The sequence below is a fragment of the Rhipicephalus sanguineus genome, chromosome 2, assembly GCF_013339695.2.
Source record: "Rhipicephalus sanguineus isolate Rsan-2018 chromosome 2, BIME_Rsan_1.4, whole genome shotgun sequence".
NCBI classification, from domain to species: domain Eukaryota; kingdom Metazoa; phylum Arthropoda; class Arachnida; order Ixodida; family Ixodidae; genus Rhipicephalus; species Rhipicephalus sanguineus.
Window position 1 is genome coordinate 151,739,000 of NC_051177.1, and position 11,827 is coordinate 151,750,826.

General features: G+C 45.5%; 1 protein-coding gene across 1 annotated transcript in view; it reads right to left on the bottom strand.

The window, feature by feature from the left end:
* The window catches only part of LOC125757390 (MAM and LDL-receptor class A domain-containing protein 1-like), a 15,240-nt gene extending 3,643 nt beyond the window's left edge, over positions 1 to 11,597 (bottom strand). The window contains exons 1-3 of the mRNA XM_049412961.1: positions 11,580 to 11,597; positions 3,506 to 3,673; positions 60 to 156 (exon numbers count right to left, since the gene is read on the bottom strand). Of these exons, the coding sequence (XP_049268918.1) occupies positions 60 to 156; positions 3,506 to 3,673; positions 11,580 to 11,597 (283 nt within the window). The remainder of the gene's footprint in view (positions 1 to 59; positions 157 to 3,505; positions 3,674 to 11,579) is intronic.
* Between the last annotated feature and the right edge of the window lie 230 nt (positions 11,598 to 11,827).

Here is an 11,827-nt window from a genome sequence, read left to right on the forward strand (position 1 = left end):
CTGTTATGGACACGCAAAAATGTGACAAGTCCACTTCACCATTCACTTTTGCAACTCACCTCTGTCGTAGGTTTTGCACGTCTCCGCGAATGTGACATCGTCGATTGCAATATAGCCTTCCTGACGAGATGTCTTGTGCTCTCCAATAAAAGCAACCTTGGAAAAAGAAGAACGCGAAGGCAAATTCCTTAAGTGAACCTGCTATTGTTAATTTGGAATAACATTTCTGCAGGATCATTTCAGGCGGGTGGTTTAACAACATTTTCATGTGAAGTCTCCTGCGCACAACCACATGGACGCGAGGGACATTAGTGCAGCGCGAATGTACACCACAACAAGGATAATGTTTGAAATGTTTTCCCGGCAGTGTTTCAACTCTGGGGCCTTTGGTGACGAAGTGCGATGTGAGTCCCAGTCACCATAGATCTAAGAAACTTTTCATTACACATTTGCTTTCACTCTCTAACCACTGCGTCACAACCTCATGCCTGATCGGGCGGAATAGAATGACCTACAAAACTTTCATCGGTGCCAGCAAGCGCGTTTTGGATAACGGTGGTCGTTTCCTCTAGACGTTCGTGCAAGCAAGCACACTGAGACGCCTGACGGCTTTTCACAACATTAACGGAGTGTCGGCGAGTCGTCGCTATGCTGTTGGCATGGGCATGGACACCAAATAACTTATGAAGTATGTTCTTTCTCCACGGAAAGTTCAGTCCAGGAAAAGGCGCGCGCTCGCATACGCATAAAAACAGTTATAGAAAGCGAGAAAAAATTCGTCAACAAATTAGCGTCGGGTGACACACAGTTCCCTTGAGCAGGCACAACAAGATCTTGCACTAAGTCATGGAACCCTGGGTGACAGCAGAACTGGTGGGCGCATAGCTGGTCCTGGCTTGGCTAAGCTTTTAGATGCGAAGCATCTTATAGCGGAGCTCAAACCGGTGGTGGTGGTGGTGGTGTGCGGCGTGACTACACTTACTGCGCATGCGCAAACCCTCTCCACATACCTCATCCCCACGTCCCCTCTCCACTCCCACTCTGAAACGCGGGCTCGAAATGCCGAAACGCTGCTTCGCATCGCCTCATGGTCCCCTTTAGCGGGAGACGGTGTGTCCCTCTCCTGCGCAACGCTGCGATGAGCGCCAGCGCATGCGCGTCCCCTCCCCCTCTCTCTCTCCTCTCCTACGCTCCCCCCATCGCGTGCCTGACGACCGCGTTCCCCGCTCGCCCTGTGAGAATTAACGGTAAGGCTACAGAGAAGACACGACGCGCGTAGCGTTCCTCTTCGCGTTCCACGACGTGAGGTCGGTAGCATGCCCAACGAACGCCCACGGAACGCGATCGTACAAATGCTCCGGCTTCGCATCGCCTTATGGTCCCATTTAGCGGGAGATGGTGTAATTTTTTACATTCTCGCCTATGTCATTTCCCCAGCCCTTGCTAAAATACACGCTATATGGCTATACTTGATCTAGCCTCTCAGCTCTCTTACTTTCCCACCCCTTGCTATTACATATTATACATGACTATACTTGCTCTGTTCTTTGCTATACTTGCTCCTTTTTGTGTCTGTTTCCTTCTATCTCTTGCTCTCTCTTTCTCTTTCCTTCTCTGTCTTTCTAACTTTTTCTGTCGTTATTTCCTTTATTTCGGGCTATTTATCTCTTTCGCTTTCTTTCTGTCTTTCTCTCTCTCTCTGTATTCATCCTCTTGCCGTCTATCTTTTTCTGTCTTTCTTTTCTTTCTTACTGTTCTTCTCTTTCTTTCTCTTTCTTTTTTTTCTAGCTCTCTTTACTTGTTCTCCTATCCCTCCTCCTCATCCTCACTTGCCCTTTCCATCCTCTTGCTATACTACACAATGCAAGGACATACGCTATGGTCTGCTAGCGTGCCTGGATAGCCGAGTAGTTACGATGCTCGCCTTCGGTTTGTGGGTACGCGGGTTCGAATCTCGCCTCACAAAGAATTTTATCGCCAGGAATATCTCTCTTTATGTTTATTTCTCATTCTTTATCTCCATGTGCTCAACCTCTCGCCCATCAGGGTTATTGCATCCCACACCGGAGAAATTGGCGCACATATTCTGGGAGGGAGAGAAGCAGAATAGTAAGAAGAGGACGACGATGAAGAAGATAACGAAAAGACCGTGTGCCGGTTCATGATGATGATAATCTTCAATCTACGGCACACAGCCAACCTCGAGCCTAAGAGCTCTACTGTAAAAAGCGAAGTGTTCCACACAAGCACCCGACAACTTCATTGCTGGCATAGCGCGAAATGTCACCAAATTCCTGGCCAATACATTGGTCGCCGGCCTAAGTCTTCAGTGTTTTCAAGCAGCAGGCGTACATCGAGCGTTTTCTTTTGTGTGCGTAAAGTGTTGTCACGAAAAATAAAAGCGGTATATTTGGGAAACTTTCTTTGGTTATGCGCAAGGATTCATTGTACGGTATAAACCCACGCAAGACCAGGCACGCACAAAAGTAAGAAAAATGACAACACAGTGCTGAGCACCGCAGAACTTCTGTCCGTGTCTATTTGTGCTGTTTTAGATGCGATGCATCTTATAGCGGAGTTAAAACCGGTGCTGGTGGTGATGGTGTGCGGCGTGACCACCCTTACTGCGCATGCGCATAGACTATCCACACACCTCCTCTCCACTCTACCTAACCACTCCTCCTCTCCACTCCCCCTCTATCCTTCCCCCTTTCCACTCTCCCCTTTCCCCTCTCCACGTTCCTTCTCCCCACTCCCTCCCCTCTCCCTACTCTCCTCTCCCCTTCCCCTCTCCCCTCTTCCTCTGAAACATGCGCTAGACATGCAGAAATTCTCTCCTGCGCAACGCCACGATGACAGCCAGCGAATGCCGTCCCCTCCCCTTCTCTCTCCTTCTCCTAAGCTGCCCCCCTCTCGCGCGCCTGTAGACCGCGTTCCCCGCTTGCCCTGTGAGAATTAACAGCCAGGCTAGAGGGAAGACAAGATGCGCGTAGCGTTCCTCTTCGCGTTACACAACGCGAGGTCGGTAGCATGCCCAACGAACCCCAACGGAACGCGATCGTGCAAGTGCTGCGGCTTCGCATCGCCTCATGGTCCCCTTTAGCGGGAAATGGTGTAATTTTTTTTAACCAACTAGCAGAACTTTCCGACTTGCTTGCACACTAAAATTCACTCTACGCGTTTTTGTAGCAAGAAGAAGAGATAGCAAGATCGCAGAAAGCAAGGAGCGAAAATCAGCCTGAACAACAATTCGGTTAGCTAGAGTACTGTGTGGTATGGGGGAAGGGGGCTATAGGAACAGATGACTATGACTGTAGGAGCAGTGTGATGCTTTTGATGCTCGAACTACGCAGTCCTCAATAATGCTTGACATATTTGTTACACTTCTCCATGTTCTGTTCAAAGGAGGCGTGCTGTCTCGCTGTTGACACCTAGACAGGACCCTCAAAACTCGTCTCGATGGCCAACACTGCACCGGAGTAAAACAGCTCTACAAAGCCCTTACCTGGTATGGAGCGGTCTCGCTGAACTCTACCGTAGCGGCCACGAAGTGCCAGAACTGCGATGGTTCACTCTGCTTCCATACAGTCTTCCACGGTCCGTCCTTCGTAGTGCGGACGTTGAGCGTAAGACGTGGTTCACTTTTCCCTTGCACAGTGTAGAAGAAGTTGATCTGTGTCAGCAGATACAAGGCTATCAAAAACGCATGAAACACTGCCACACTAGAAAATATGACAGCGATCTAGCGGTTATATAGGAACACATCTAAGCAAGGACCATTCGTTTTCTGAAACGTCAAAGCGTGTGTTTACTTTAAGAGGACCGTGATGTGGAAGGAATACGTTAGTAATAATTTTAAACCTGTAACGCAGTGAAAAATGAACATGACCCAAATTCGCGAAAGAAAAAAAGCATGGCGCGTGTACGCAACTCAATTTATTAAGGAAATATCACCATATCTAAAGAAACCGGGGCATCCACAAAAACCAAAAGCAAAGATCTGTCAAACGGAAAGCTACTCAATGTTCGGATGGAGTAGCACTAATTGTCTTTGCATTGTGTAACGACATTGAAAATGCCATGCACTGAAAGGCATGCAACGAAGCACATACACCTCACATATAGCAGGAACTTTTAGAAAAATATTATTTACAACAATAAAAAATTGCTGTTAGGCAACGGAAGTATTCAATTTAAGCAAGAGGGGTGTCAGGTGCAGAAGTTTCTGTATGCGATTCATCAAAAAAGAGTGGAGGGATGTTGATCATTTTTTTCTTTTTCACTAATTTGATGCTTAGCCAGAGCTACAGAAAATTTTGTGACGTCCGCGCAGGCGCCCGACAAGGAGGACGAAGAACTTGCCTCCGCTCTTTCTGTTAGTTGAAGCGGTCAGTGCCGCAGCTGCTGCAGTTAACACACCTTGTAAATAATCTACAGTGCGACTGCCTCGTCATTCGTGTAACTATATTGTCGCGGTCCAACGCGAACAAAGGACAAGAACAACTTGCCACGGTGAGAGAGCGCGTTCAAAAGTGTAGTGTAGTGTAGACCCTGGAAGCTGTGGCAGAACTGGTTAGTATTTAAAGGCAAAATTGAAATTGAAGTTCAAACTTTGTTTAATTAATACGAAAGAAGTATGAATGAATTAGAATTAAAATTCTACTAATAATAAAAATATAGAATAGAATTGAATCAATAAAGCCGATGATTTGGGGGGGAAATAAAAATAGAAATAATAATTTGGAAAAATAAATTTTATAATCTAAATCTTTTTGAACCTTTAAGAAACTCCTGAAATGCATCAGAAATCTGCCCGTCACTGTGGCCAAGAGAAAAAGCCCCGAAAGACAGTACATTTTGTTCATTTAATTCTAATCTAAGCAGACAGAAAACACCTAAGGTATTTTTGCGCAAGGTAGAGTACCTCTTGCAGGAAATGAGAAAGGGCTGCGTTGTCTCACGTATTCCGCAAAAAGGACAATTAGGCGAAGCTGCCAGACTAGCTCTGTGTAGATAAAAATTTAGATAGAGAGTCTGACGACGTAGTCTTGTGATTGCGACTTCTATTGCTCGTGGTTGACATACTTTACTATTCCACTGATGATTTAAATGAAGGAATTCTAATATGGTCGTTAATGACGGTACGGAAAATTCCTCCAACATAATTTTCCTCCTAAATCTAGCCCCTGTAAGGAATTTGAATGCGGGCAATATCTGAATTACCGGGCCATTCAATGATGACCTAGCTAGCGCATCTGCCAATTAATTCATAAATAGGCCCTTATGCCCATGAACCCACACTAACTTGATGAACTTTATGTGCAGTGGAACTAATGATTAGAACGCATCCAAAACATACGAGTCCTCGTTTTCAGTGAGGGAGGAACATACTGAGTGAGGGAGGAACATACTGATAGTGAGTCCGTCAAAATTATTGCGGAGCTTATTGATGCTTCTAATTTTTGTAGAGCTAGAGTGATGGCTAAAAATTTTGCTACAAAGATGGGCACGAAGTCTGGAAGGCGAAGGGAAAACGACCAGTCTAGGGTAGGACAAGAAATCCCAATTCCACATTTTTCTTCATTTTCGGAAGCATCCGTCGCTATCACTGTCTTAATTTGCATATGTTCCTGGTAGTCGCTTAATATAGCGTATAATAAGCGGTATGACATTAGTTTCGCATTTTTTGGACAAATCTCATCAATCTGTATTTTAATAGAGTTGTTACTATTACTGATTATACACAGATCATTAATTTTAACGTTTGTTTCGTCAAGAAGGCTTTCTATAACTAAAATTTGAGGCGTATGAAATCGCGGCCAATATAATGCAAAGTACAAGTCAGGACGTGCAATAAAAACTGTTTCGGAACGCCTACCGGGGGATTCATACAGCCTTAGAAATGACTGTACTGCTAACAATTTAAACCGGGTAGCAAGTAAGGGGAGTCTAGCTTCCATATACAAGACCTTTATTGCAACAAATTTAGGAAGACCTAGGCATATTCTCAAAGCTTGTCTCTCGAGAATTACAAGAGGATGAAGCTTGTAAGCAGCAGCCCCAGCGTATAAGATGCGCCCGAATTCAAGCACTGGATGAACATGCATGCACTATATGGTCAAAATCAGCTGTACAGCCAAACGTCTTCTTCGTCTTCTTGAAATTTACTGCCCCACTAGCCACAGTCGTTGTTGTTGTCCTCCGTGCATGGCTCATATCCAATGAAGGGGATTGGCCGAGTAGAGGAAGAATTTTGCTAATATTATCTTAAGGGGGTCGTTCGTAGGAGCTATTATTAACTAATATAATGAATTGATGTTTCAATTATTGGTAATGAAATATTTAACTCAGGCAGAATTTAGATAGATATTCTTTTCGACTGTCGAACGAATTCCTCAATGGCGAAGAAAACATCCCTGCCTCTAAAACCTCCTCATCGTCATTCTCTTTTATCTATACAGGCGTGTCAATATATTCGCATCATGTAACATGAAAAAGAAGTTTGGTTTGTTCCTTAGTTTAGCGAACTAAAAAACCAAGTACAGCTATAGATGTCAGCTGGCAAACGACGATATATTGAAATTGGCGCTTCCGGATTCTCTCAATGGACGTTGGCTCATCGGACAATGATATCGATCCCACTCAGTGCTCAAACTCGGGAGAGGCTCGAGGGTCTCAGAACCTCCCCCCCCCCCGCAGCATAAATCCGAGGCAGTAAAGCATTTTAGATGTGAAGCATCTTATAGCGGAGTTCAATCCGGTGGTGGTGTGCGGCGTGGCCACCCTTACTGCGCATGCGCACACCCTCTCCACTTCCTCTCTCCCCTCCCGCTCTCCACTTCCCCTCTCCCCTTTCCCTCCTCTTTCCCCTTCCCCTCTCCTCCTCTCCACTTCCCATCTCCCCTGTTCCCCCTCACCACTCCCCCTCTGAAACGCGGGCTCTACATGCCGAAACACTGCTTCGCATCGCCTCATGGTCCCCTTTAGCGGGAGATGGTGTGATTTTTTACGATGTTTCTTAGCAAGAACCAGTGCCATCTTTTCTGAAGCCCGATATGGAGCAAGCTAAAATGTCTGTAGCACTACAGAAAGGTTCCAAGGAAACTGGAAATCCATGCCTTTCATGCTAAGACTCAGCCCCGCCCTGTACACTCAGCTCCAAGCCTACACAACAGCGGGAAGAACTGTGCATAGAGTCTGTACTCGCCAATCTTTCCGAGTAAAGAAAGCGTTCAGCTTCTCCTAATGTAATACGTGCAAGCTGTTTAGCAACTGAGCAACGAAAAAAGAAGACCACCTTTCAAGATTATTTTAAGATTATTATTATTACCCCTTGTAAAGAAATCAAGGCACCTTCGCACTAGTGATGCCAAGCCAGAAGGAAAGGCGGAGCTGTGCGGCCTCCCTTGCTTGTCATGCATTTTAAACTAGGGTGAGTTCAGCCAAGCATTTCCGAATTTATTGATTTTGGTCGCTTATCGATTAGCAATCGATTAGCTATCGATTCGCAATATTTTGGTCATTATAAAGTGTTAGCCTTTCATTCTGGGGTAGGGTAAGGTCAACCAAGCGTTTCCTAGAAATTATTGGTTATTGCTTGATTATCGATTCGCTGCTGATTGGCCATCGATTGGCTATCACATGGTATTGATTGCTAGACTAAGCTTAGCTAGTCTAAGTTATGTTCCGCTAGAATTAGCCAAGCTTAACTAGTCAGGCCGAGTTTTTGCGAACGGCGCACGGACAAACGGGGAGCTTACACACCTCCGCCGTTGAAACGATCTGTAAAGCAAGCTGTCGGCCACTTTTTCTCCCTCCTTCATCATTTTTCTCTGCACCTTTGCTTGAATCACTACAGGCCATCTTTAAATGAGCCAGGCTTTAAGCACTGATTCGACTATTCGAACACATTGTGTAGTATGTGATGTTGACCTTTAAAAGGCGCACCTCGAAGCTGCTCATCCGTTAGAGCCAACCAATAATCGACTGAGCCTGATTAGTTAGGCCAATGGACGTCCATTATGTTGAACTCCGAACTCTGTACACGAACGTCCTTGCAGCACACTGAAGAGATCAGTGTCGCGTTGCAGACTGTATTCGTAACGAGATTGTCGGTGGTGTAAATATTTTTGCAGAAATGATTGGAGAAGTGTGCTCATATATTGCAGGAAATGTAGCAGGCTAAAGGCACGTGGAAGAGACATAAAATTCACCCCACCTCCCCGAAGAGAATCGTGAGGAAATGCGACTGCATTTCTTTGGGCGCGAGTGTGCGGCGAAGTAATTATATAATGAATGACGAGACGGTGATTTGTAGGGTAACCATTTATTTAACACCTGTTTGTGTTATCGTTGCACTTGACGGCCACGATCACTGCCTTGTGGTCGGTAAAGTGCATGGTCAGAGGGTCTTTGAGAAGCATGCGGGCTTCACAGTTTCGGGTAAAGACTAGATCAATGCAGGTACCGTGAATGGTTGTGGGGCAGAGTTCGGATGCGGTAGAGGCACACTGCATAGAGTGCTTGGTGCGCATGTACTCGACAAGCCACTGTCCACTCGTCTTTCGCACGTCAACGTTAAAGTCACCAACCAAGACAACGGGGTCAGAGCTTTTGGAGCGCGCACAGACACTTTCCATGGCCGCATCGAGCTGCGCGGCAACGGCGTCTCGGGCGAGGTTGGCCGCGCGGTACACGGTCACCACAAAGACTCCGTCTCCGACGTAGGCGAGCATGTACATGTCCTCGTATGGAGCGAAAGCCGGCGAACGGGTCGAGAGATAGTAGAGCGCGCGCTCCGCTCCATTTATATATGCTTGCGAGCGAGCGAACGGGAGGGTGGGGCTCCCGCCGAGAGGAGAAGCGCCGAAGCACGCGCCTAACCTCGCCCACACTCTCCCACACACGCGGGAGCTCCGCCGAGCTCCCGCGATGCGAGCGCCCTCACGCGCACTCACGCGCTCCTCCTCTCCACTCACTCTCCGCTGATCCGCCCGCACCACCTGCTCCGGATGCTAGGGGCGAGGAGGAGCGCGCGCGCTCGCAGCTGTTGCTATGGGAGAGGGGGGCGGGAGCGGAGAGATCGCGGACGCCGCATGGCGCCTGACATAGCTCGAGTAAGAAATGCATTCGCATTTAAAAGAAATGTCTTTGATGCCCATGCTTACCCTGCAATTCTCAGTATTGTCCAGTTTCGGGCCCAGAAGAGTGGCTCTTGTTGCCTTCATGTCAGATTGGAGAACGACGAATCTTCCTGAAAAGTATTGCATGCCGTATTTGATGAATAAGAGTGTACGTCAGATATGTGTGCACATTGATTTTATACAACGTTAATTTATATGTTTATAGTAATAATTCTGTCTGAACATTCTGGTAAGCGCGCGTTCCGTCAAAGTTTTCTTTGGAATGGAGAACGCGAAAGTAGAAATCCATATTTATGCGGATTTCCAAGGGCACGTTGTTTTTTGTCAATTTTTTTTCAAGAAGACTTTGCGAGCCTTTTCCTCACGGTTTTGATGCCTCCTACGAAAAAAAAAGAACGAAATGATGGGCATGAAAACGTTTTATATTGTTCACCCATCGCAAGGTGCACTGGAACAGGGAGCCTGAAAGCACATGCTCAAGTGGCACAATACAAAACGTGTCCATTGAGCTAATGACTTCAGTCATTATTCAGCACAAAAGGCGATCTTTCACTTCATTTTTTTTTGTAATGACAAATACTTATTTACTGTCTTCACAGCGCAGTTTAGCTCGGTCCGAAATCATCTAACGTGAAAGTAAAATACATATCAAGCGAAGAGTGATATCCGATTATTTCATTAGCATATAATTATTTTTGCACGTGGAACCTCATAGTTGAAGGTGATTTTGCTAGACCTCCACTGGGGCGATCAAACATTTTAGGGAATACGAAAGATATATGCAACAAAAATTGTGGCGAGATAGAACAAATTTATTAGAAGGCAGAGAGCTCGGCCTGAGCTTGAGCGCTGTAGCCTGCTACTCAAATTCAGGCCTTACGGCTGCAAATATTTCATGTAAGCAAACACAGCATAGAATATCGCAATAAATTGAGGCTCATATTGCTGCTTAATATACTAAATCAAAAGAAATCGCCACTTTTTATTGTGTAACTAATGGACTGCTCAGAACGTACAATACCAATAGGGGATGTCTTATGTAGGCTACACATGGCTTCTTGTTGGCACAGATTATGGTCAGGAGTATGCAGAATTCTTCCGCATGATGGAGGCGGGGGGAAGTGGAGTCAGCTTATAAAAAGCATGATACCTACAGCTGAGTATGAGACGTGGATACCCATACACAATTCGATGCCCAATTTCCATTATTTAAAAAGGTTCACAGTTTAATTCACATTTTTCTGCAACTGCTTCAGAATGTTCAGTCAGCAAGCATGTAAAATCTGCCGCTTAAATTTAAGATTTTTTTTCAGACGTTCAGTGCAAAAATAAGAATTAAGACTGTCAAAGGGCTCCAAGCGAAAAATGGGTTTCTTCCCCTACGTTTCGGAATCACCTCGATTCCTTCTTCACACACACACACACAAAAGAAGACACAAAACAATAGGCACAAAAAAATTGGAATACTTTCGCCTTCGAACTGTCGGGTTTAGTATATCTACGCGACGATATTTTACGCTCTTCAATCGAGTCATGATTGTGCAAAATACGGGTTTAGTAACCATTCTTAGCCGGGGGGAAAACAGGCTGTATGCAAAGCATGATATCTACCCTCGGGGGATCCGGTCGTATGGTCTCTAGTCGGTGAACTAGAAAGGGACGGTCCAGGATGCTTCAAGACCCATGTATCAAGATCGCGGTCCCACGGTGCACTAGGAACCCAATCACAGAAAGATGTGTCGAAGTTGCATCCAAGTCGGTGGTCCCCTAAAGGGAAAGAGCACATAATCACGTGAACAAGATTACTAAGCGACGAACAAACGCACCCCCCTCCCCCTCAAAGAACTACTTTAAGAATCAGCAGCAATTATTTTCGTTAAAAAAACTAAAACTGCCCACCTTTTTTCGAATTACAAATATCGAAAATGCTGTTGCTTTCAGCTCCTAAAAATTTCTTAATCATGAAAAGTCTCGTTATTACAGATGATGCTTTGTAAGGATATTGATGCTCTAAATAGTGCATAATATTCCACACTAAAAAATATGGACACTCACCCTGATTTCTGAGTATACGTTTAAAGGAATACCTATGTTACTCTGACGGCTTCTTCATCTGTTATCGTATTGAAAGCGCAATTACAATCAAGGCATAATATATCGTGCATGGTGTCGGAGAAAAGTGTCCAAGAACAGGTGTAGCTCACAAACGTCTAAGAAGCTAATATGTAGATAGGGTATTCACGTTAAATAGCCGACCAGACGTATCGTAATTTGTCCAACCTACCAAAAGCCGTTGTGAAGGATGATTCTGACAACCTAATACTTGCAATAAGTGTGGAGTTCTCACGCTTGACGAAGTAGAACGAAGGAGATATGAACACTGAGTGCAAAGCCCAGAACTTCGACCCCCCCCCCCCGCCTCGTCTAACCACATACCTTGGCAGTTCCAATCATAGTCGTATAGGCTATATTCAAGCCTAATAATGTTGTATATATATGGTACACTGCTAGAATGAGTCAGGAATAATTGCAATTCCGAAGTCTGACCGCAGCAACCTCGAAATTATGTTCCCTGCCTCCCTCAACGCAGAATGCAGAGTTAGTTTTGCTTCCAACCATCCCTCTTTCTCCAACTATAACCCACACGCGATGACGCCAACTGGGTCAGCGCAAAAAAAAAAAAA